Source organism: Cheilinus undulatus, linkage group 5 (genome assembly GCF_018320785.1).
Source record: "Cheilinus undulatus linkage group 5, ASM1832078v1, whole genome shotgun sequence".
Lineage (NCBI taxonomy): Eukaryota > Metazoa > Chordata > Actinopteri > Labriformes > Labridae > Cheilinus > Cheilinus undulatus.
The window spans coordinates 47,829,260-47,851,839 of record NC_054869.1 but is presented as its reverse complement, the minus strand read 5'-3'; the positions used below and the strand labels follow the sequence as shown (position 1 = coordinate 47,851,839).

The following is a 22,580-nucleotide window of genomic DNA, read 5'->3' as shown; positions in this document are numbered from 1 at the left end:
CCCTCAGGTTGGATTACAGCACACAGCATAACATTTTGGCCTGGGGGTTAATACGTCAGAGATCATGAATAAATTCTCTATTAGACTCTCTTCCTGGTTCACCAACAGAGTTGGAGCTGAGAAATGAGCAGATTTTCTTCAGTGGTGTTTTCTATCAGAAGTTGAGGGCAGCCAGGCTCAGACTGATGTTGTCCTGAATAAAATACTGTTATCATCCCTAATTATGTTCCCTTTGGAAAAACTAGATGGAAATATTAAAAGTCAAATCTGTTTTTTCATGTCTTTAAAGTGAGAAAATATCCTCATGATGTTGTTATGATTCATGCATGAAAGGGTTAATACATTTGAGCCGGTGGGCACATGCCTTGTGTTTACCACTATAGTAGTAAATTGTGAATAAGAAAACAAATGAATAACATGAAATTAAGTATTTATTATTTAAAAAGAGCCTCACTCATCAGGAAACAATTTTATAACACAGCAAAATGTTAGAACACTGACCTAGATGTGCCTCAATGCAACACGTGCTCCTGCTAATAATAGGCCCAGATTAAGACTGCAAAGGCTTCTGGGCACAATACCTTGGAGGGCCCCGAAACCCCCAAAACTCCCAAACTTTAAAATGTTATTACTATGCTGCTCAGTCTAGATTTTTGTCACAGATGTTAGATAAAGGGCCTCACCCTTCATGGATAAACATGGAAAAAATTGAGATAAATGAAGAGTTACCAACTGACCTGCTATATAAATGTATAAACAAATAATCCTTTAGTTATTCACACAGACCAAATTTGGTGTAAAATTCTAAAATTTTCTCAACAGTGAGGCTCGTCCTTCAAGACTTCTTCATGGAAAAATAATTTATTACCAAAGGTTTTTCAGAGTTGTACTTTTTAATGTTGGTCTGAAAAGGGCATTGGTGTCCTGGAGCAGTGCTATGAAGGAGTTTTCATGTTATGATCAGTTGAAAACCAGATATTGTTTGAGATTTTCTTGTTTATCTGCAGTTACAGGAGTTTACAAGGGTTTACTACAAGGGCAGATGGACCGTATCCCGTTGTTTCAGATGTGGTTCAGAGGAAGGAACATTTGACACGGCGGTGCTCTAAGCTTCAGGAGTTCTGGTAAGATGTTTGCAGTGTTATCTCTTGGAAACTTGATGTTTCCTTCCCAATGGACCCTGAGGTCTGTCTCCTTGGCAGCCTTTCAAAAATGAACCTTAACAGTAAATACACCATTAAACGAATAGAAATCCTGCTTGTAATAGCCAAAAATGTATCACATTAAAATGGAAATCTAACCTCTGTATCCATGCAGGACTATAGCTCTCTGAAGTGAACAGATGTTTACCTTTAGAGAAAATAACTTACAACTTTAGGAATCAGGAAAATGTTTCATAAAATATGGCAACCCTTTTTGGACTACATGGAAAACCTACTGTTATACTAGAAGCGTATGTCTGTCTGTGAATGGCTGTGTGCGTATGTGTGGGTGGGGTGAGCGAGAGTGAGGGTGGTAAAAAGGTGCGCTAGTTGAGTACAGTCTGAGTCTTGTCATGTCAGAGTGTGAGTTTGTGTGTACCGGAGCGGTTAAAGTGCTGTTTTTGCACTGTTTGAGCTCGGTGAGGCCGATAATAAAGACCCCAACTTCCGCAAGATACAGCCGGATTCCCTGTGTCTGCTTACCTCTGCTGCTGTCCAGTACAAAGTGAATGGAGTTAGCCCCCAGAGCTAACAATAGCTTCTGCCCTGGAACAGACCACAAAGTCTCCCCTGTCCGTTCTGACTGCGGTCAGGGCGCCGAAGCAAGAAAGGTTTAACACTACCATTGAACATGATAGATACCACCACTGTATACACCTATAGTGCTGCCCATTTCTCCACTGATAGGAGAAACTGCAGGTCTCTTTCACTCTTTAGTTTTCCTGTTTTGTTTGTTTGTATTTTTATGTGACTTTGGGTAAACAGTGCCTCCCTGATCCCTGTTGTCTACAATATTAGATATTCATGTGTGTTACTTTGAGTACTGTATTTTCCTGTATTTTGTGTTTGTTATTGTGCTAAAATTTCAAAAAGCAAATTAAAATATTATTTAAAAAATCAAACATTTAGTGTCTGCCCTGTCTTTATTCCTCACCCTCATGATCCTCATTGATATCATCCCTCATTCTGTTTTTTCTGCTCTGGTTCTATTTTCATCTTCCCTCCTTCTCTTGTCTTTGTGTTGTCTCTTTTTTCTCTCTTGTCCTGTTACTGTCTGTCCTCCTGCTGTACTGTCATGTATTACTGTTCTGTACTGTCTGCAACACCATTAAAAAACAATAAAGGGATTATTACCATCCTGCAACTCCACATATTCAGACATATAAACTTCTTTATGACTGTCTGTTTAAATCCCATGAAGAGTGTATATTTATGAAGCCTATTTTATCTGACTGGATCAGCTAAAACGACTAATGTAGACATTTCAGAGCAAAAATTCTACATATTATTTAATTCTGAAGCTTCAAATGTTTTTAGATATGGAGCAGGGTTGAACTGAGGCTTGGTCATAAAAGAGGAAACAAAGTTCAGACTGCACTGAGACCCTCCTCTTCATTTCCTCTTTCTCTCCCAACAGATCTACAGTTTGAAGATGGGTGTGACCAACAGGAGCTGACATTGACAGAACAGACACATGCTTTGTAGATCAGAGCTCAAACTGGTTTCATTTCTCAGGAAGTCAAACTCAAACGGTCATTGTCTCTGAGAGCTGAAATGGCGCAGAAAGGAGTCCAGCTGAACCAGGAAACCATCTCTTGTTCCATCTGTCTGGATCTACTGAAGGATCCGGTGGCTGTTTCCTGTGGACACAGCTACTGCATGAAGTGTCTTCAAAGCCACTGGGATACAGAGGATGAGAAGGAACTCTACAGCTGCCCTCAGTGCAGGCAGACCTTCACACCGAGGCCTGTCCTGCAGAAAAACACCATGTTAGCAGTTTTAGTGGAGGAGTTGAAGAAGAGCGGACTCCAAGCTGCTCCTGCTGATCACTGCTATGCTGGAGCTGAAGATGTGGCCTGTGATTTCTGCAGTGGGAGGAAACTGAAAGCTCAAAAATCCTGTCTGCAATGTCTGGCCTCTTACTGTCAGAATCACCTTCAGCCTCATTTTGAAGTAGCTCCTTTAAAGAATCACAAGCTGGTGGAGCCATCCAAGAAGCTCCAAGAGAACGTCTGCTCTCGTCTCAATGAGCATAAAGGCCACAACACGGTCTCAGCTGCAGCAGAGAGGGCCGAGAGGCAGAGAGAGCTAGAGGTAAGTCGACAAAACATCCAGCAGAGAATCCAGGACAGAGAGAAAGATGTGAAGCTGCTTCAGCAGGAAGCAGAGGCCATCAATCGCTCCGCTGATAAAGCAGTGGAGGACAGCCAGGAGATCTTCACCCAGCTGATCTGTCTCATGAAGAAACAATGCTCTGATGTGACCCAGCAGGTCCGATCCCAGCAGGAAAGCCAAGTGAGTCGAGTCAAAGAGCTGGAGGAGAAGCTGAGGCAGGAGATCGCTGAGCTGAAGAGGAAAGACGGCGAGCTGCAGACACTGTCACAAACACAGGATCACAACCAGTTTCTACACGACTACCCCTCACTGTCAGCACTCAGACAACCTACACACTCATACAGCATCCATATCCGTCCTCTGAGGTACTTTGAAGACGTGACAGCGGCTGTATCAGCAGTCAGAGATAAACTACAGGACGTCCTGACAGAGACATGGACAAACATCTCACTCACAGTGACTGAAGTGGATGTTTTACAGCCGCAACCAGAGCCCAAGACCAGAGAGGAGTTCATCAGATATTCATGTGACATCACACTGGATCCAAACACAGCAAACAGCTATCTGTTATTATCTGATGGAAACAGAAAAGTTAAAAGGATGGGTCAACAACAGTCTTATGCTCGTCACCCAGATAGATTCACTGGAGAGTATCAGGTCCTGAGTCGAGAGAGTCTGACTGGACGTTGTTACTGGGAGGTGGAGTGGAGAGGATTTGTTTTTATAGCAGTCGCATACAAGAATATCAACAGAACAGGGGACTGGAAGGAATGTGAATTTGGACGCAATGACAAATCTTGGGCACTAGACTGGAGTAACAGTAATTATAAGTTTTGGTACAATGATGTCCAGACTCGTGTCTCTGGTCCTCGGTCCTCCAGAGTGGGAGTGTACCTGGATCACAGAGCAGGTATTCTGTCCTTCTACAGCATCTCTGAAACCATGGCTCTCCTCCACAGAGTCCACACCACATTCACTCAGCCTCTACATGCTGGACTTCGGGTTTGTGGCACTGCTGAGATGTGTAAGCTGAAGTAGACAGAAGTCATTTAAAGGAAATGTGGGTTCACTTCTGTGTTTGAATCCTTCAGCTTGATTTTTCTTCATGTTTGTTGCTGAGAGCTGATTGGACCTCATTCACCAAGCGTTCTTACTCACAAACTTGTTCTTACACAGTTTTGAAGAAGATTCTGACATTCAGCAAAGTTTTCTTCTCTGTGATTTGTTCTCAGCTAAGACAGGGTTGCCAACTCTCACGCTTCTGGTGTGTGACACGCTTTCACCTCCTGTCTCACGTTCACAGGCCACTCAAACTACTCTCACACTAGAATCAAATGAATGCTTTGGCGCCCTCAAATTACTCATGTTAGGTCAAATCAATAAATCTGTTACCCACATAAAGAAGACAGGCTTTCACTTCCACATGTATTATTTTAAATCCGTATTTTATTACTGACGCAGGAGCGTGTGTAAGAGAAGAGAGCAGAGGAAGTCCGCTGCATCTCTTTTCTCCAGCCACTTCCTGCTGATGCTCTCTCACACCCATATCTTTTGACTATTATACTGATGCGCGTCATCAACGAGCATAACACACGTATCACACGTGGAGATAATGTCATATCTAGTGAAAGCTGTTCAAACGTGGGTGTTTTATTTGATCTTTAATGCACTAATGATCATAAATACTGTCAACAGAGCAGAAATATAAAACCAAAGCTCCAACATGAGGCAGGGTGAAACGATGTGTCTGAAGAGCTGCAGGTGTGAGGCAGGGCTGGTTTCAGTCATTTGGAGGCCCAGGGCAAAGACCAAAATGAGGCCCCTCCCCCTTTGGCTAAAGAACTAATAATGAGTGGAAAAAAATTAGAAAGCATCTCTTTTATGTTAATAAAGCCACAGAAGTCCAGTAAATGCCCCAATGTGAGATATAAATACCCAAACAGCCAACCATCATTCATCGTGTTCTTTGAAAAGCATCTCAGAGCTCAAACTCAGCTCATTCTAATATCTTAAAAATCTTTTGGCCAGGTGGAACTTTCATAATGCTGGTGTTGGGCCAAAGACTGGTATCTCCAAAATGACCACTTTTCATGGAATGTAAAGTTTATAATTTATAAAAATGATGTAAATATGAATTATAAAAACAAATTGAAATCATGAAAAATTGAGATACAAGGTTTTAGTCTGATGTCAGTGATAAACAAAATAAATATATGCTCCTTATCAGTGACATATTGGTTCTTCTGACACTATGCAGACATTTGTATCCCATTTAACCTCATAATTATCCACGAATGCACTGTTTTATTTCATTTCAACTACAGATTAACTGATCTGTTATCTACCTTACATTCCCAGTTTGTATTGTACTTTTTAGACAATGCGGCTCTTTGTTAGAATAAGTTTGAGTACCACTGGTCTAACTGTTACAGTTACAGGGTGGAACTGTGAAATAGCACTTTAAAGGGGCACTATGTAGTTTTGGGGAAGACATTTTTAAACAAACAAGAAAAATCTTAATTGGTTGATTTTCACAAGTAAGCAAAATGTCTTTAGTTTCATGTTGAATAAACCAAATAAAAACAGAAGAAAAGCACCATTTTATTACTTGGTGCACATGTAGCAGCCAGGAACCCAAAGTTGGCAACCCTGAGCTAAGAACCAAATCTAAGAAGACTAATGAACACTCTGACCCTCGTTTGAGTGCTGATATGACAGGGTCAAATCACAGGATTGGATTTTCATTCATTTAGCACATTTATATTATTCAGCAACTTCAATGAACACCATTTAAAGGAGTTTGATTTTGCTCATGCAATGACTGATCGAAACTCAAAGACTTTTTCACAGGAATAAAGAGCCACCTTTACACATGGCTATTTAATGACTAATCCGTCCCATGGTCCATTCTTTTAGAATCAATGTTCAATCAAATCAGAGCTCTCTGTCAGACATTTGAGAGCTGATATGACGGCTTCAAATGATTCTCATCCCTCCTCCTTTGACCTCTTCTCATGTGTTGTGTCCATGTTTGACTCTCTTTCCTCTTCCTGTTTAGCCGTGGAGCCGTTACTGCTCAGGAGGATTTTTGTTCAGATGAAGCCACATTTTCTCTCCATGAAAATATCAACTTCTCTTCCCTTTAAATGTGTTGACAATGTTGTGCTGATGTTTGCTGCTGTTGTTTCTCTTCTTCATGGCTCTAAAGAGAGAAAGCAGCAGACCTTCCTTTTATGGAGATTTTGTGTATTATGATGAATTTTCTGCTTTCTGTTGAAATGAATGGATAAATGTACAATGAGGTCTTTTTGAAGCTCATGATGCAGATTGAAAAGAATCAAATGATGATTGATTATATCCTCTGACAGAGCTGAGATTGGGATCAAACAAACTGATTGTGTGGATGAAGTCAACCTGTTCATGAAATCCTTCAAATCAGACATTTAACAGACTTTTAATCCAGTCCAGTCTTTGTGCTGATTTCTCAATCAGAAAGAGCCAACCAGCCCAGATAAACAGGGACTAGATGCCAGGTCCAAACGCTCCTGAATGACCCCTTGTTGGTGGGTTTAGAAGGTTTTATTGTTTGTCTTTAGAAGCATTTAATCATTTTCATGTCAACATTTAACATTTTATTCACTCATCTTGTAATCATTGTTCCTCATTTATCAAACCTAAAATAAAAATCATTAATAGTTTATAAGCCTTTGTTTGTTTTTTCTCTATTACTGAACTTTAGACAGAGTTCATAAAAACACAGATTAATAAGTTAGAGTTCATTTTTTAAAAAATCTCTATTAGACCCTCTTTCCTGTTCACCAACAGAGATTCTTCCAGAAGGCCTTCATCAAACACCCAGAGATGTTATCATCAGAGCATCTCACACAGCCAAACACATGAGGATCTTCTTCATCTTTAATAATATACTGTAGTGATCAGTGTAAGAATAAAGAGTCCTTCAAAGTTATTCTGCCTAGTTTATCAAGAACACTGTATACTTACTAAAAAAATACAAAATGAATCAAATGTAATCCTTTGTCTAAGGAGAAAGAATGAGACTTACTGATTTATTTAACCAGTTTAAAACAGCATCTGTATGAGTGAAGGCTAAGATTTAAACTAATGCCTCAGTAGAGGCTAAAAGGGAGCTCTGGGTTCAATGTCACCTTTAAAACATTTTCAAACATAATTCAGCATCCAATAGAATAACATGAGTTTGTCCTTTTTAATCACAGCACTAACCAACTGAAATAAAAACAGTCTTCAGGTCGGGAAAAATATCACTAAGGGAAACCATAAATGACATCTCTGGACTGTGTCACTTTCTTTTGCCTCCTCATTGAAGGTTGTTGGGGAAACAGTCCTGTTTCAGCTGAGCTGGCCCCTCACGCCTGGATTTAGAGGAATAAATAGATTTAAACTGAAATAGAGCATTACTGATTTAAATATATATGAACTACTAATAACACCATGTGATGCTGATAAGACGTGTTTAACCCTCAGGTTGGATTACAGCACACAGCATAACATTTTGGCCTGGGTGTTAATACGTCAGAGTTCATGAATAAATTCTCTATTAGACTCTCTTCCTGGTTCACCAACAGAGTTGGAGCTGAGAAATGAGCAGTTTCCTTCAGTGGTGTTTTCTATCAGAAGTTGAGGGCAGCCAGGCTCAGACTGATGTTGTCCTGTAAATAAAATACTGTAATAACCCCTAATTATGTTCCCTTTGGAAAAACTAGACGGAAATATTAAAAGTCAAATCTGTTTTTCATGTCATAAAAGCGAGAAAATATCCTCATGATGTTGTTATGATTCATGCATGAAAGGGTTAATACATTTGAGCACATGCCTTGTGTCTACCACTATAATAGTAAATTGTGAATAAGAAAACAAATGAATAACATGAAATTAAGAATTTATTATTTCAAAAGAGCTTTCCTCATCAGGAAACAATTATATAACACAGCAAAATGTAAGAACACTGACCTAGATGTGCCTAGGTCAGCAACACGTGTTCCTTGCTGCTAATATGAGTGAGCCACACAGGTACAGGTAGCCCAGATTAAGAATGCAAAGGCCCCTGGGCACGAGATCTTGGAAGGCCTTGAGACCCCCACCATACACACTCATGCTATTAAGGCTTTGAATATTACCCTGGTATTTGTTGGAAACACCTTAATCTTATAGAGGATTCACACTGACAAGCTACAGACTATAATAGATTGCGGTTGTTATGACATAGAGGCTTTTATTTTGAAATGCTTACCTTTCCCATTGGGTCACATGATCATTAAAACAAGGAAACAAGAAAACGGAATTGAAAAAAACTAAAATGGAAAAATGGAAAAACGGCTTGTTTTTCTGTTTTTCTATTTTTTTCCAATTGTGGCCAAAAATGAAAAAAAAACTGAATAAGGACAGTTTTTCCACTTTTTTTTTCAGTCTGGTTTCAACCAGGAAATGGACCTGCCAGAAACAGACTGACCTCTTACGTTACTGGTCTTTAACCTAGAGTAAGTCATTATGTCAGTTAAGTGACGGTTGATACTGGCCTGCAGGCTCCTGGCAGCGCTGTACTCCCTACTTAGAAAATGTGACTGTGTCAGGTTGCTATGGTTACTCCTACCATCTAATGGCTGCTGCGCATTAATTTGGAGCAGTATAATGATTTTTTGACCAGAACTACTTGTAAAGTTCGAACGGTGTCCATATTCATCCATCGACATAACATACTATACATACATAATATATATATATAAGTAAAGACGTATATTATTTCTATTTATTCACCTATGTAGCAGTGAAACACAGACCGCGAGGAGGACTTCTGTTTTGTCTCTTGACTTCCAGTTGTAGCACTAAATCGCCTTATAGCTGTAAGAAGCGCTAGTTTTGGGGCTGTTTTTTGTACCAAATTCCAGTCAGCCAGTTTTAATTCAAAAAATAGTTTATTGTGGTGCCTTGTTGGCATTTTAAAATAACAAGTTTGATATGTTGAAATAAAAAATAACAGAAAATTTTGAGAAACGTGATTTTCTAATTCATAGCTAGTATGGCAGGTATGCCTGGAGAATTATTCATGCATAAAGTAGTTCAGGGGTAAACAGCCGTATTTGTGCTCTTTTCACTTTATTGAAAGCAAAACTGCAAGTGACCAACTGTTACTGGAGAAGAGAGAGGACTCTGGAACCTCAGTGTAAACACCATGGGACGACAGGTAATTAGGTCATCTTTGATAGCTGCTGTTTACTATTATTAGAATAATTGATTTTCATTGTTATTAATATTGCCATTATTTGTCCAGCTGTCATCAATTTGTCATTTGTCATCAGTGAGTGTTAATTCCCCCACTACTTTTATTAATGTTATAAAGAATACTTAAACACAAGCCAAGCACTGATTACAACCAGCTTTAAGATTTCAGTTAATCAATCATTTATTAAAGTGCAAAACAAGCACTTGTTCTTCCTCTGAATCAGTTCCACTGATTTGTTAAGTGCATGATAATTTTGTTAAACAGTACATTATGCAGATTCTATATTAGTGTTGGAAGCACAAAAAAGCAGCATAAATGCTCATTGGTTATGAAACAGTGATGAGTCAGTGCTAAAAGGTTAACTCTGATAAGAGTTAACCTTATTATCATTATACGGAAAATAAAGATTATAAAATTGCACGAGTACAATCATTTCCTATCATTTCATAGAGCATCTCTGAATATATTTAAATCACATGAACAAATAAAATTTGTATGACAAGAGTTAAAATGATCAGCAGCATGAAGTGCTTTCATTACAGCAGCAATCAGTGACTGTGGATCAGTGAGTTGAGTCAGATGTCCCACAACCAGAGCGTACGGGTTCAATCCCCAGCTCCTGCTGTCACTTACTGATGCATCCATGGGAAAGACACTCATTCCCACTTTGTTCCCAGGGCAAAGGCAGTGGAATATGGGTGCAAATGAAAGGGATTAGATAATAGTGATGGCCACTCTGCATAGGAACCTTCGCTATTAGCAGCATAAGAGGCTTTGGTCCCAGCCGTAATCAGGTCAGTCAACGCAAATCAACAACCCAGTTTTCACTCCATGGACTGTTGTAATTTCTCTTTAGCTTTCCTTATTGTTCTTTCTTGTAATCCCTGTGTCTGATCGAGCACAACACTCCACTCTTTGGCCTGAGTGTGCCACAGTCCAGGATGTCAAAGGTCTGTCCCGGTGTGAGGGTGAAGTCAAATCTCTGGAGCAGCTTGGCCATCACCACTTTAGCCTCCATCTGTAAAGACCACGCCATCCAAAGAATTAACACTGTGTTTCAATGTTTGTTTGTGTTGATTATTTATGGCTGTACCCACCTGAGCAAAGTTCTGTCCCAGGCATGCACGTGGGCCGAGAGCAAAGGGGTAGTAGCAGTAATAAGGCCTTATAAATACAAGAGATAAGAGAGCACTCCATTTAATCCACAGCATTTATTTTATCTATGTGGGACAGTGATCAATGTCCTGATATGCTGACCCAAATAAAATAAACTTGATTATCTGAAAGCTGTGTGCTACTCACTTTGGAGCATCAGGGTGAAATCTGTCTGGATCAAATTTCAGCGGATCCTTGAAGAATTTTTCCATCCTTCCAGTGATGTAGGAGCTGAACTGAATTTCAGAAGGAATAAACATGCATTTGAATAAATGCTAATAATTTATGTTTTTCAAACAAACACAAGCATTTAAATTATGTTTGACTGTGATAGTCTTTGTCCTTTGTGAAAAAAGGTGAAACATACCACACATTCTCATTTCACATTCACTGTTTTAAAAAGATAATTACGTGAATGACTCACAAAAATTGTGACTCCTGCAGGTATATGGATACCATCGATGACAATATCTTCTGGTATATCACGTGATGTGCCTGGAGCTGTTGGGTACAGCCTCAGAGTTTCTTTGAGCACCTGGGGAAAGGTTAATATTATGTCGAAAAATAGTGTCCTACTTAAAAATATTTATAAAAACAATGGAAACATAAAATCAGACTTTGACACAAAGACAAATCTTTCTTATAAGCAGTAAAAAACAGTTTTCCCTATGTTTTATTATTCAAACGTAGGCAAGCAGTGCTTGTTCACCACTGCTCACTGTTGAATAACAATGTAGGAGTCCCTGCATCTCAGAGGTTTAAAATGTCTTGATCAAGGTGTATCTTTAGGAACATTACATGAACACTGCAGGTATGTTCTTCTGTCACAGATCAAGATTTGTTTTTGCGTTAAATAAAAAATCTTACCACACAGTAATCCACTGTTCATGGATTTTAAATTTCTGTGTTGTTCTACCTTGTTATTTTGTCGAAATAATACTCTTTTTTATGTTATTTTATGTACTCTGGGCATCTTTTTAAACATTTTGAACAGTCACTGTAGTTATTGAAAAATTTTTTGCATGCCTTTGCGTATGGCTTGAGGCTCCTTGGAATATAAGGCCCAGGTAACTGCCTACCTTTCTCTTCATGGTAACGCCACCTATGGGTTTAACATTTGTAGCTAAATTGTATTTAAATAATTAGACTCTCTGAAAAGATTAACAAGGTTTAGTTAAAAGAGGATATAACAAATGAAATCACAAATAAGGTTGTCAACTGTTTTTCATACTTTACAAATTCAAGATGATGAAATCTAGAAATAAAATCATGATACAATTAATTCAAAAGTAAAGTTAAAAATCTAAAAAAAAAAACCCTATTCAAGATGTCATAATTCCCTCCTATCAAGACCTGAATCATAGTATCCTTTCAGTATTTATACAGTACCTGCGAGAGGTAAACCAGTTTTCCCAGATCTTCATAACTGATCTCCTGTTTCATCCCAATCACGTCGTCCACCTCTTTCTTTGCTCTACAGGGGAAAATACAAATTCAGGAGCTATTTTTCAACAGGTCATTTAAATGTTTTGCACAGCATTGATAGCTCTTACTTCTTCAGGATGTCAGGGTTTCTTCCAAGCTCCATGATGCAAAAAGCCAGTTGATTAGCTGTTGTTTCTTGCCCTAAAATGTCACAAAAAAATAATTACAACAGAAACAAGCTAATACAAAAAGGGATAACAATGAAATCCATCATTAGGGCTTGCCCAGTACCATGCAAGGACCCTATTGTAATCCAAAGGATTATTTCGTCTGTGTACTTCCTAAATTTTCTGTGCCTAAATACGCTCATAGAGTCACCAAACTTTGCGGGCAAAGCAGACAAAATTTGGTATTTTGTTGTTCCATGAGCATGGGAAATTGGCATGATGGCATCCCCAACACTCACCTAAAAAAACAACCCATTCAGCCTACAGGAATGAAATTTGATACACATACACCGCATTCCAAATTATTATGCACATTATATTTTTTCCGATTTTCTACTAAAAGTAGACAACAATGGAATTAAGTTTTTCGGCAGACATTGAAAATCCATGATATTTCTCCACTGTGGGTAAATCTGTCAGAAAGCAATGCATCTCTATCTGTATCCGCCTCTCAGCTGTAGAAAGCAGGGACCCCAGGTTTGGCAAAGTGCATAAAACACTCTACAATGATTTGGTACCAGATTTAGGCAAGGCAGTAATTGTTTGGACTAAAAATAAAGACTAAAATGTGAGGACTTTTTATGGACTATAACTAGACTAAAATATTTTGGAGTTTTCGCCGACTAAAACTAGACTAAAACTGAAGAGAGTAGAAATGACTAAAATGTGACTGAAACTAAAAGACAGTTCATCTAAAGACAAAGACTAAGATTAAAAATAGCTGCCAAAATTAACACTGCAACCAAGTAGCCAGAATCTCTATGGAACTGGTTTACATCCTTACATTGCTATCATCATATCATGCAATGCTCACATGTCAGCGATTGAAGCTGTTACCATGGCAATGCATATCAAACCCTAAATTAAAAACTTAACATGGATATTCCAAAGCTGTCAAAATAATGTTAGAGTTTAAATGTCTATATTCTTAAAACAAAAAAAAATCAATTTTTTAAGTTCTGTTAAATTAAATAACTTGAACATGCCACAGAATAAACACAAAAAGTTCTACAAACATCAAGGTGTGTTCTTGTTAATGCATACAGAAAACAGTAAATATCAAGGTTTTTACATTTTCAAGTAGAAATGTCATCATGAAGGATGCATATATGGAAAAAAGATGGATTTCTCTTGAATAATTTAAATATTTGAAAGGAAGTTTTCATTTCATCAATTGATTTGAACTTTTCATGAATAAAGGTGGGAAAAAAATTGAAACTCACCCGCAATGAAAAATGTCACAAAATTGTCCAACATGAACTCTTCATCTTCTTTCGACATGGTCTCCTCTGGAGTATTGGGAAAAGAAAATTTAAAGTAAACATTCTAGTAATGTCATTACAGAGTGAAACTGACATCCATTACTGGTCTGAAAGCTAAACATGAATAAAGACCTACTTTGCCTAATAGGAATGGGTCATAATACAATTATACCATATCCTGGGTTATTAAGAAATAGCCTAGTACTGCTTTTATGAGAACACAGTGCAGTGTAATGTGTGCATATTTATAACAATTAGCTTAAGAGTGTGTTTCCCTTTCGAGCAGCACCACTGCCTCTGTGTGAAGATGTTGTAAGAAAGGTCAAAGAACTCCTGTTAACTATGTCAGGCTAATAAAACAACAAGACCTCTGGTATTCTTTGAAGACAAACTGCAAAACATGCACTGCTGGTTGTAATGTGGTTCGTATGTACCATCACATAGAGAGAGGAAAAAGGAGACAAAACTTGATTTAATCCTCAGTACTGATGTAACTCAGTTTACCAGTGAAATGTGAAAACAAGGTTGCAACTACATATATCACTTCCAGCACCCTTGTAATAAATGCCTTCATTGTTTTATTTAAGACAAGACATTTTATAAAATCACTAAATGAAACTCCAGTAGAAGCTTCGCTCTGGTCCCTGTGCTTGGAGAGTTTTATGTGTGTACCTTTGCCAGCAGTTTTGATGATTTGCGTCAGGATGTCCTTGGGGATGTCATCGCCGTTTCTCATGGCAGTTTTTCTCTCATTGATCCATTTTGCTCCAGTAGTTCGCAGCAGACGGCACGCTTCCCTCACTTCATTAATATATGAGCGATTCTTTGGATTGTACTGCAGTTTCAAAATTTTAAAAGTTTACCTTTTTTTGAATAGTTTCATTTTTGCAATACTTCTGTATCAGAATCTTCTTACCTCAAAAAAATAATCCCTTGTATAGTGCACCATCCCTTTCAGGCATGTCTCGATGGCTTTAGGGAAGGGTGAACTGTTCTGCAGCAGGTCTAAATCCTTACCGAAGGCAACCTGAGGGTTACCAAGACAACAGACATCTGTTCTCATATACAAACATCAGAGCAACTTGATAGTTCAGTTCTTCCACACAGTAAAGAATACAAGCTAATGCTCTGTGAGCCTTTATAGACATTGGAAAAATACCTTAATAATAACATCAAGAGTAACACAGTTGACTAGGTGTAGCATGTTGGCCTCTGTTTTGTTTTCAGCCATTTCCCCAAGTTTAGTCATCAGTTTCTCTGCCCTCTCATTGAAGGTGCCCATAAGACCTCTCAAATACCTGGAAACAATGGGATCTTTAGAAACTGGACTATCATGTCTGCAAAACCCCACAAAATTATGTTACAAAATAACTTAATCCAAACTTTCTGATAGGCAAATACTCCTTTAAATTTCTGTGTAAAAATGTAATAACTCACAAGCTGCTGAAAGCAGGGTCCATGATGCGCCTCTGTTTATACCACACTTCATGGTCCTGTGCTGTTACCAGACCATTACCCAGGAACCTTTGAGAGAGACAGCAGACACAACAAAAACAGTGAAGTGAACCAACAAAGTCACTGCAGTTGCCACAGGAGTGGACTGAATCAAGTATAACTTCTAAAACATGTCGAGAGTACTTTAGTTAAATGGTGCTGTATGCTGCTCTACCACAGGGGACAAATAAACATGCTGCCTGCTTAAAAACAAAAAATCCTTCCTAGTTCAGGAATATTACCTTGTTCTTTAGACATTTTGACTGTAATAACAATTCACATTTTATATGACCACAGTACTCAAATCATAACTAATCTAGATATGGTGAACAACCTTTGGCTGAACAGGTAGAAGAGTCTCTTGTACGTCGCTTTATTCTTAGGGTACTTTGGGGACAACAGGACTTCCTGAAACAAATCAATTATAATAGGAAAACAGTGGTTAATGTGAATGATATAAAACATCTGTGTATATATTAGACCAAAACAGCAATATAGGTCACTGTATGCCTGTTTTCTAAAAGTACAAAAGCAAATCAGTACCAAACTAGCAGTGAAAAAAACACAATAAGAAGTGCTGTTTCAACACAGTATTCCCTTTATACCATGAAAAAGGTTTTTACCTTGGTTGTCTCTGGGCAGGTCACAAGGAGGAAAACATAATGCAAACCATTTATCCTGCAAACTGGCCCATATGTGTCGGCCCTGTAATAATATGTTTCTCATAAGTTTGAGTCTAAATAATAAACATATGGTTACCAGCATGCTTGTATGTAAAGATAGATTAAGGTGACCAGATTTCTGAAATAAAAACTGGGGGCATTTTCAAGACTGCAGACAAAAACCATTACATATTTCCATAATGGCATACAACACTCAAAGCTTTATGTATCTTTATGTATGCCCTGCCATTAATCCAGTATGTGTGTAATATGTTATTAACATTACCCTGATACATAACTATGAACTGTCCTCTGCCTCTTCCTGTGTCAGTGTCCTTTTCTTCTGTATTTTTTTCTTCTCCTGCCTCTCATCTTTTCTTCCTTTCCCTCTCTCCTCCTATTGTGATGCTATCACATGCTCTAAAAAACAACCCTGACAAAAAGATAGATACTGTTAGCTAGAGTTAATATAGTACCCCGAAACTTTGAATTAAAGATTACTGACATAGGCTAATCAATACTTACAAAGACGTCCGCTGTGAATATTACAAATTACCAGAGCTCCCCGGGTAATACTAAAACCTTATTCAGAATCCGGGATTTTTACTCATTTTAGTTAAATTAAACTTTACTGTACAGACGTCGATTATTTATTCAACTCAATGCACGGGCATGTAAGGCAACTTGAAATATCGCTTTTGCTTACCATTCCTTAAATTTATCGTGCAAATTTCCGCCATCCTTCATCAGTTTTGCTACGGATACAGATTGTCCGAAGAAGAAACTGAGGAGGCAAAAAAGACGCCAATATTTCTGTTAATTGACAACTGTTTAGTTAGCTTACTTTTTGGACGCGATATTAAGTATAGTTAGTTTCAGCTACCCAACCAGGTAAACTTACCTTTCTCTCGGTGGTCCAGGTATGTGGTCGTATTTGTCGTGAATGTGTTTAATATACATGCAATATCCGAGAAACGCAATGAAAACCAGAACGAGGAGAAATGCCAGGATTTGAGCCGCCCAGCTCAGAATATAATGAAAAAACGCCATTTCGGTAAACAACGTCCAACAGACTGCAACTTTTAACTGTCAGTCAGATTAGATAGCCCGGAGTGAGGTCAGCTCAGTTGACGTCCGTTAAGAGGTTGTAGTCCAGTACGGTAACTACGTCACAGTTTACTGGTCCTGCAGAGCACCATAAATACAAACTCACTGTGACTGTACCACAGTTCAGTGCGGTGTTAAACTGCTTTAATAGTGATCTTGTAAGCTAAAGGTGGCGAGTTTGCTTCTTGTACAAAGTTTAGAGCAGGGGTTCTCAACCTTTTCAGCCCAAAATCAAGGTGCCAGAGACCAGGAACCCCCATTGTGCCTGAAGGTGGTCATGTGCAGACAAGGCCGCCCATTAGGGGGGTAAATGGGAGGGCTTTCTGTGGCCCGGCCAAACTGGGGGCCAGCAAAACCATGGTCCATTGTAAAGTTAAGCTGTGGTATTTTATATTTAACCTGATTAATAACCACTCTTATCAAAGAAAACAAATTTTAATTCATTTGTGAAGTAGCCCTTTTAAAATATGTAAAAAATAATAATAAAAAAATCACTAAAATCAGTTAATAACGACAGAAAGGAGGAGAAATTGGATTTTTAGTGGCTAAAATAACATTTAGAAAAAGGCAAATATTGCCTTGAAAACATGTACATTAAGTGGTACAAGGGGATGAAAAATGGCTGACATGGCATTTTAAGTGGCAAAAATATGTGGAAATTTGGTGAAATGGGATAAAAAAAAGACATAAACTGGCAAAAAAGGGTTAGCTGAGGCAGAAATAGTCAGAAACTGGCAAAAATGGGCGTATCAAATGGTGAAATGTGCCTTAAAAAGTGGTTAAAAGGGTTAATATTGGCAATAATGTGTCAACAGAGCCAGCAATAGGTAGAGGGTAGCAAGACTTGGTTTAGAAGTGGCAAAAACAGGCAGAAAAAAAAGTGGTGGAATGGGTTTGAAATTGACAAAACATGGGTTTTCAGTAGCAAAATTGCGTTAAAATTGGCAAAATTGGTGGGGAAAAGTGATGAAAATGGGTCAAAATTAGGCAGAATTGGTGTGAAGTGTCAACAGTGTAATTCAAAAATGTTCTCAGTTTTTTTAAGGCATCTGGAGACCCCCTCTCAGAGTCTCGCGCCCCCCCCCAATGGGGTCCCGACCCCAACGTTGAGAACCCCTGGTACAGAGACATGTTAAAAACAACTAAAAGTGGAGAGTTTGAGTTATGATGCTCTTCATGTGGAGGAGAATGGGGTAAGATGAGCCAGTGGCTCATTGTATCTAGCAACTTTGTACAGGTTTTGTCATGAGACTAGGAATTCAGGAAGTACTCTGTATTGCAGTACACTTACATGTAGTACAGCGGGCCTGGTTCTGGTCATAGACGATACAACCGCCCCATATGAAATGCTCCAAGTCTTTGATAAAAATCAAACATTTAGTGTCCCCTGTCTTTATTCCTCACCCTCATGATCCTCATTAATGTCATCCCTCATTCTGCTATTTCTAGCCTAGTTCTACTTTCATCTTCCTTCCTTTTCCTGTCTTTTTGTTGTCTCTTTTATCTCTCTTGTCCCGTTACTATGTCCTCCTGCTATACTGTCATGTATTACTGTACTGTACTGTCTTTAACCCCATCAAGAAGTAATAAAGGGATTATAACCATTCTGCAATTCCACATATTTAGTTTCTCCCTAAGTTTCTGTTTAAATCCCATGAAGAGTGTACATTTATGTGGCCTATTTTACCTGACTGGATCAGCTAAAATGACTCATGTTGACATTTCAGAGCAAAGATTCTACATTTTGTATTTTTAAAGTGTGGCAGGATGAGATCTCTGTCACTCTGGTCCGCTCTAAATGTCTGGAGTGTGTGGTAACCAATCACCACCTGGGGCACCCTTTCTGATCGCCCTCTTGCTCTGTGGTTCTTGGCTCCGCCCACTTCCGGATCATCCGTGTTCTGTCTGCTGCTCTCACCGGTATAGGTAGGCTAGCAGTTAGCTGCCTCCGTTCTGTCCATTTACTTTGCTTTAGTGGCATTGTGGCTGCAGATGTTTTCTTGATTCTTTTAGATGCTCCTGTGTGGATTTCCCTGTGGGGATGCCTCCTGCAGCAACAGTTACTGAGTTTCGGCGCGTATCGTCCTCTCCTCTCTTGGTGTGCAAACCTGCAGTCTGATTGGTAGGTAACCCTCTTGGCCAGCTTTCTCGTCTCAGCCTTTAACTTTTATAATATAATCGTAATTGGGCTTATTTCTTTTATTTGTTCGAGCCCATGGCCTGCTACGGAGGTGACGTGGGACACTGTTGCTTAGCTGTGCCTTTGTTTTTCTCCCCCTGTGCTCTTTCTCTCTCTGAAGCTGTCGCTTTTTTTGGCCATGCTTGCACTTCACCAAACGCTACAAACACATGCTTATTGACTCCGTCTGCATGCTAACTGGCATTAATAGGGTGGAGCAGGAATGAGTCCTAAAACGCTGAAGTGAGTTAGCATTTTACCTTCAAAAATATAAGGAGGAGGAAACCTGGAAGATAAGGGGGAGTTATATTTCATATCTATTGCCTCCAAAAGTGAACAAACTAAATTTTGGGTGGTGGTGTCTCCTTCCTGGTGTGCTGTGATTCCCTGGTTTGGGCCCCTTCCACGTCTGTGAGATTCAGTGTGTGCATTGTACAGCGTCTGGGGTGATCTGAGTTTTTTTTCTTCTTTGGGATACCCCTCTCACTCCTCATCAGCCCCTTTTCAAACCAGGTAATTTTCAGCCTCCCCATTGGCCTCCCCATTTTCCGTCATCTCCTTTTTAAATTAGATTTTAGCGGTTCTTATTCATTGATAGAATTTTTGTAATGAATATAATTTTTGTTAACTGGAGTCACATCTCCTGCTTAATTAGCAACCGAACTTGTGTCCTTTTTGTGAGTGGGTTAATTCTTTGGGTGAAATTCCTGAGGTGGTGTTTTGTCTGTCTTTTATATTCATGGTAAATGTTATGTAAATACAGTCATGGACAAAAGTATTGGGACCCCTGGAATTTTCCAGAAAATACACCATTTCTCCCAGAAATTGTTGCAATTCAAAATGTTTTTGGTATCCACATGTTTATCTCATTTATCTTGTCATTTCAACTTTAATCTCGACCTGCCCAAAACTATTTTCTCTGTCCAAAATGGTACCAGTCTGCTTCTGTACCTCTTTATGGAATGAAGCAGAGCTTGATAATCCCTCCCTCTTCTTTCTGATAAGTAGGACGCTCCCCTCTGACTCATATTTTCTTTGTTCTCTCCCCATCAGATCTGCAGTTTGAAGATGGGTGTGACCAATAGGAGCTGACACTGACAGCACGAACACATGCTTTGTAGATCAGCGCAGAAACAAGTTTTATTTCTCAGGAAGTCAAACTTAGACGATTGTTGTCTCTTAGAGCTGAAATGGCGCAGAAAGGAGTTCAGCTGAACCAGGAAACCATCTCTTGTTCCATCTGTCTGGATCTACTGAAGGATCCGGTGACTGTTTCCTGTGGACACAGCTACTGTATGAAGTGTCTTCAAAGCCACTGGGATACAGAGGATGAGAAGAAACTCTACAGCTGCCCTCAGTGCAGGCAGACCTTCACACTGAGGCCTGTCCTTCTGAAAAACACCATGTTAGCAGTTTTAGTGGAGGAGCTGAAGACGAGCGGACTCCAAGCTGCTCCTGCTGATCACTGCTATGCTGGAGCTGAAGATGTGGCCTGTGATTTCTGCAGCGGGAGGAAACTGAAAGCCCAGAAGTCCTGTCTGCAATGTCTGGCCTCTTACTGTCAGAATCACCTTCAGCCTCATTTTGAAGTAGCTCCTTTAAAGAAACACAAGCTAATGGAGCCGTCCAAGAAGCTTCAGGAGAATGTCTGCTCTTGTCATGATGAGGTGATGAAAATGTTCTGTCGCACTGATCAGCAGTCTATCTGTTATCTTTGCTCTTTGGACAAACATAAAGGCCACGACATAGTCTCAGCTGCAGCAGAGAGGGCCAAGAGGCAGAGAGAGCTGGAGGTGAGTCGACAAAACATCAAGCAGAGAATCCAGGACAGAGAGAAAGATGTGAAGCTGCTTCAGCAGGAAGCAGAGGTCATCAATCGCTCCGCTGATAAAGCAGTGGAGGACAGCCAGGAGATCTTCACCCAGCTGATCCGTCTCATGGAGAAGCGATGCTCTGATGTGACCCAGCAGGTCCGATCCCAGCAGGAAAGCCAAGTAAGTCGAGTCAAAGAGCTGGAGGAGAAGCTGAGGCAGGAGATCGCTGAGCTGAGGAGGAAAGACAGCGAGCTGCAGACGCTGTCACAAACAGAGGATCACAACCAGTTTCTACACAACTACCCCTCACTGTCAGCACTCAGTCAACCTACACGCTCATCCAGCATCCATATCTGTCCTCTGAGGTACTTTGAAGATGTGACAGCGGCTGTGTCAGCAGTCAGAGATACACTACAGGACGTCCTGACAGAGACATGGACAAACATCTCACTCACAGTGACTGAAGTGGATGTTTTACTGCCACAACCAGAGCCCAAGACCAGAGAGGAGTTCATCAGATATTCATGTGACATCACACTGGATCCAAACACAGCATTCAAACATCTTTTATTATCTGATGGGAACAGAAAAGTTAGGTGGACGAGTAAACCACAGTCTTATCCCAGTCACTCAGACAGATTCACTGGAGAGTATCAGGTCCTGAGTCGGGAGAGTCTGACTGGACGTTGTTACTGGGAGGTGGAGTGGAGAGATGATGTTTATGTAGCAGTCGCATACAAGAATATAAGCAGAACAGGAGAGGAATGTGGATTTGGATTCAGTGACAAATCTTGGGCGTTATATTGTTACAACAGTGGTTATGACTTTTTTTACAACAGTGTCGAGACTCGTGTCTCTGGTCCTCGGTCCTCCAGAGTGGGAGTGTACCTGGATCACAGAGCAGGTATTCTGTCCTTCTATAGCATCTCTGAAACCATGACTCTCCTCCACAGAGTCCACACCACATTCACTCAGCCTCTACATGCTGGACTTTTGGTTTTTTTTGATGAATCAACTGCTGAGCTGTGTAAGCTGAAGTAGACAGAAGTCATTTAAAGGAAAAGTGAGTCAACTTCTGTGTTTGAATCCTTCAGCTTGATTTTTCTTCATGTTTTGTTGCTGAGAGCTGATTGGACCTCATTCATCAAGTGTTCTTACAAACTTGTTCTTTCACACTTTTGAAGAAGATTCTGACATTCACCAAAGTTTTCTTCTCTGTGATTTGTTCTCAGCTAAGAACCAAATCTAAGAAGACTAGAGAACACTCTGACACTCATTTGAGTGCTGATATGACAGGATCAAATCACAGGATTGGATTTTCATTCATTTAGCACATTTATATTATTCAACAACTTCAATGAACAGCATTTAAAGGAGTTTGATTTTGCTCATGCAATGACTGATCTAAACTCCAACATGTTCAGTTGTGACCGTAAACTAAGCAGTAAGGTAAGAATGTTTGAATGAAAAATCAAAGACATTTTCACAGGAATAAAGAGCCACCTTTACACATGGCTATTTAATGACTAATCTGTCCCATGATCCATGTGTTTACATTTTATTGTTTGTCTTTTGAAGCATTTAATCATTTTCATGTCAACATTTAACATTTTATTCAGTCATCTTGTAATCATTGTTCTTCATTTTTCAGACCTTAAATAAAAATCATTAAATGTTTT

The 22,580-nt window shown here is 39.4% G+C and overlaps 3 protein-coding genes across 4 annotated transcripts; 2 read left to right on the top strand and 1 right to left on the bottom strand.

The window, feature by feature from the left end:
- Window positions 1-2,751: 2,751 nt before the first annotated feature.
- Window positions 2,752-5,059, top strand: LOC121510071 (tripartite motif-containing protein 16-like). The gene has a single exon (XM_041787962.1). The coding sequence runs from the start codon at window positions 2,757-2,759 to the stop codon at window positions 4,353-4,355; it is 1,599 nt and encodes a 532-aa protein (XP_041643896.1). The 5' UTR covers window positions 2,752-2,756; the 3' UTR covers window positions 4,356-5,059.
- Window positions 5,060-9,680: 4,621 nt separating this feature from the next.
- LOC121510023 (cholesterol 24-hydroxylase-like) lies at window positions 9,681-16,892 on the bottom strand. Its single transcript, XM_041787892.1, has 15 exons — window positions 16,703-16,892; window positions 16,508-16,585; window positions 15,763-15,844; window positions 15,474-15,547; window positions 15,083-15,169; window positions 14,805-14,943; window positions 14,562-14,672; window positions 14,318-14,480; window positions 13,607-13,672; window positions 12,285-12,357; window positions 12,121-12,205; window positions 11,156-11,266; window positions 10,879-10,967; window positions 10,674-10,740; window positions 9,681-10,594 (listed from the first exon to the last, which is right to left on the bottom strand). Exons 1-15 carry the CDS (start codon window positions 16,849-16,851, stop codon window positions 10,439-10,441), a joined length of 1,530 nt encoding a protein of 509 aa, XP_041643826.1. The 5' UTR covers window positions 16,852-16,892; the 3' UTR covers window positions 9,681-10,438.
- Window positions 16,893-18,811: 1,919 nt separating this feature from the next.
- On the top strand, window positions 18,812-22,545 carry LOC121509955 (tripartite motif-containing protein 16-like). 2 transcript variants are annotated; one of them, XM_041787773.1, is made up of 3 exons: window positions 18,812-18,834; window positions 18,922-19,030; window positions 20,141-22,545. In XM_041787773.1, the coding sequence occupies exon 3, from the start codon at window positions 20,278-20,280 to the stop codon at window positions 21,940-21,942; it is 1,665 nt and encodes a 554-aa protein (XP_041643707.1). In that variant the 5' UTR covers window positions 18,812-18,834; window positions 18,922-19,030; window positions 20,141-20,277; the 3' UTR covers window positions 21,943-22,545. The 2 variants fall into 2 exon arrangements, with proteins under 2 accessions (XP_041643707.1, XP_041643706.1); XM_041787772.1 differs by having other exon boundaries at window positions 18,826-19,030.
- Window positions 22,546-22,580: the final 35 nt, after the last annotated feature.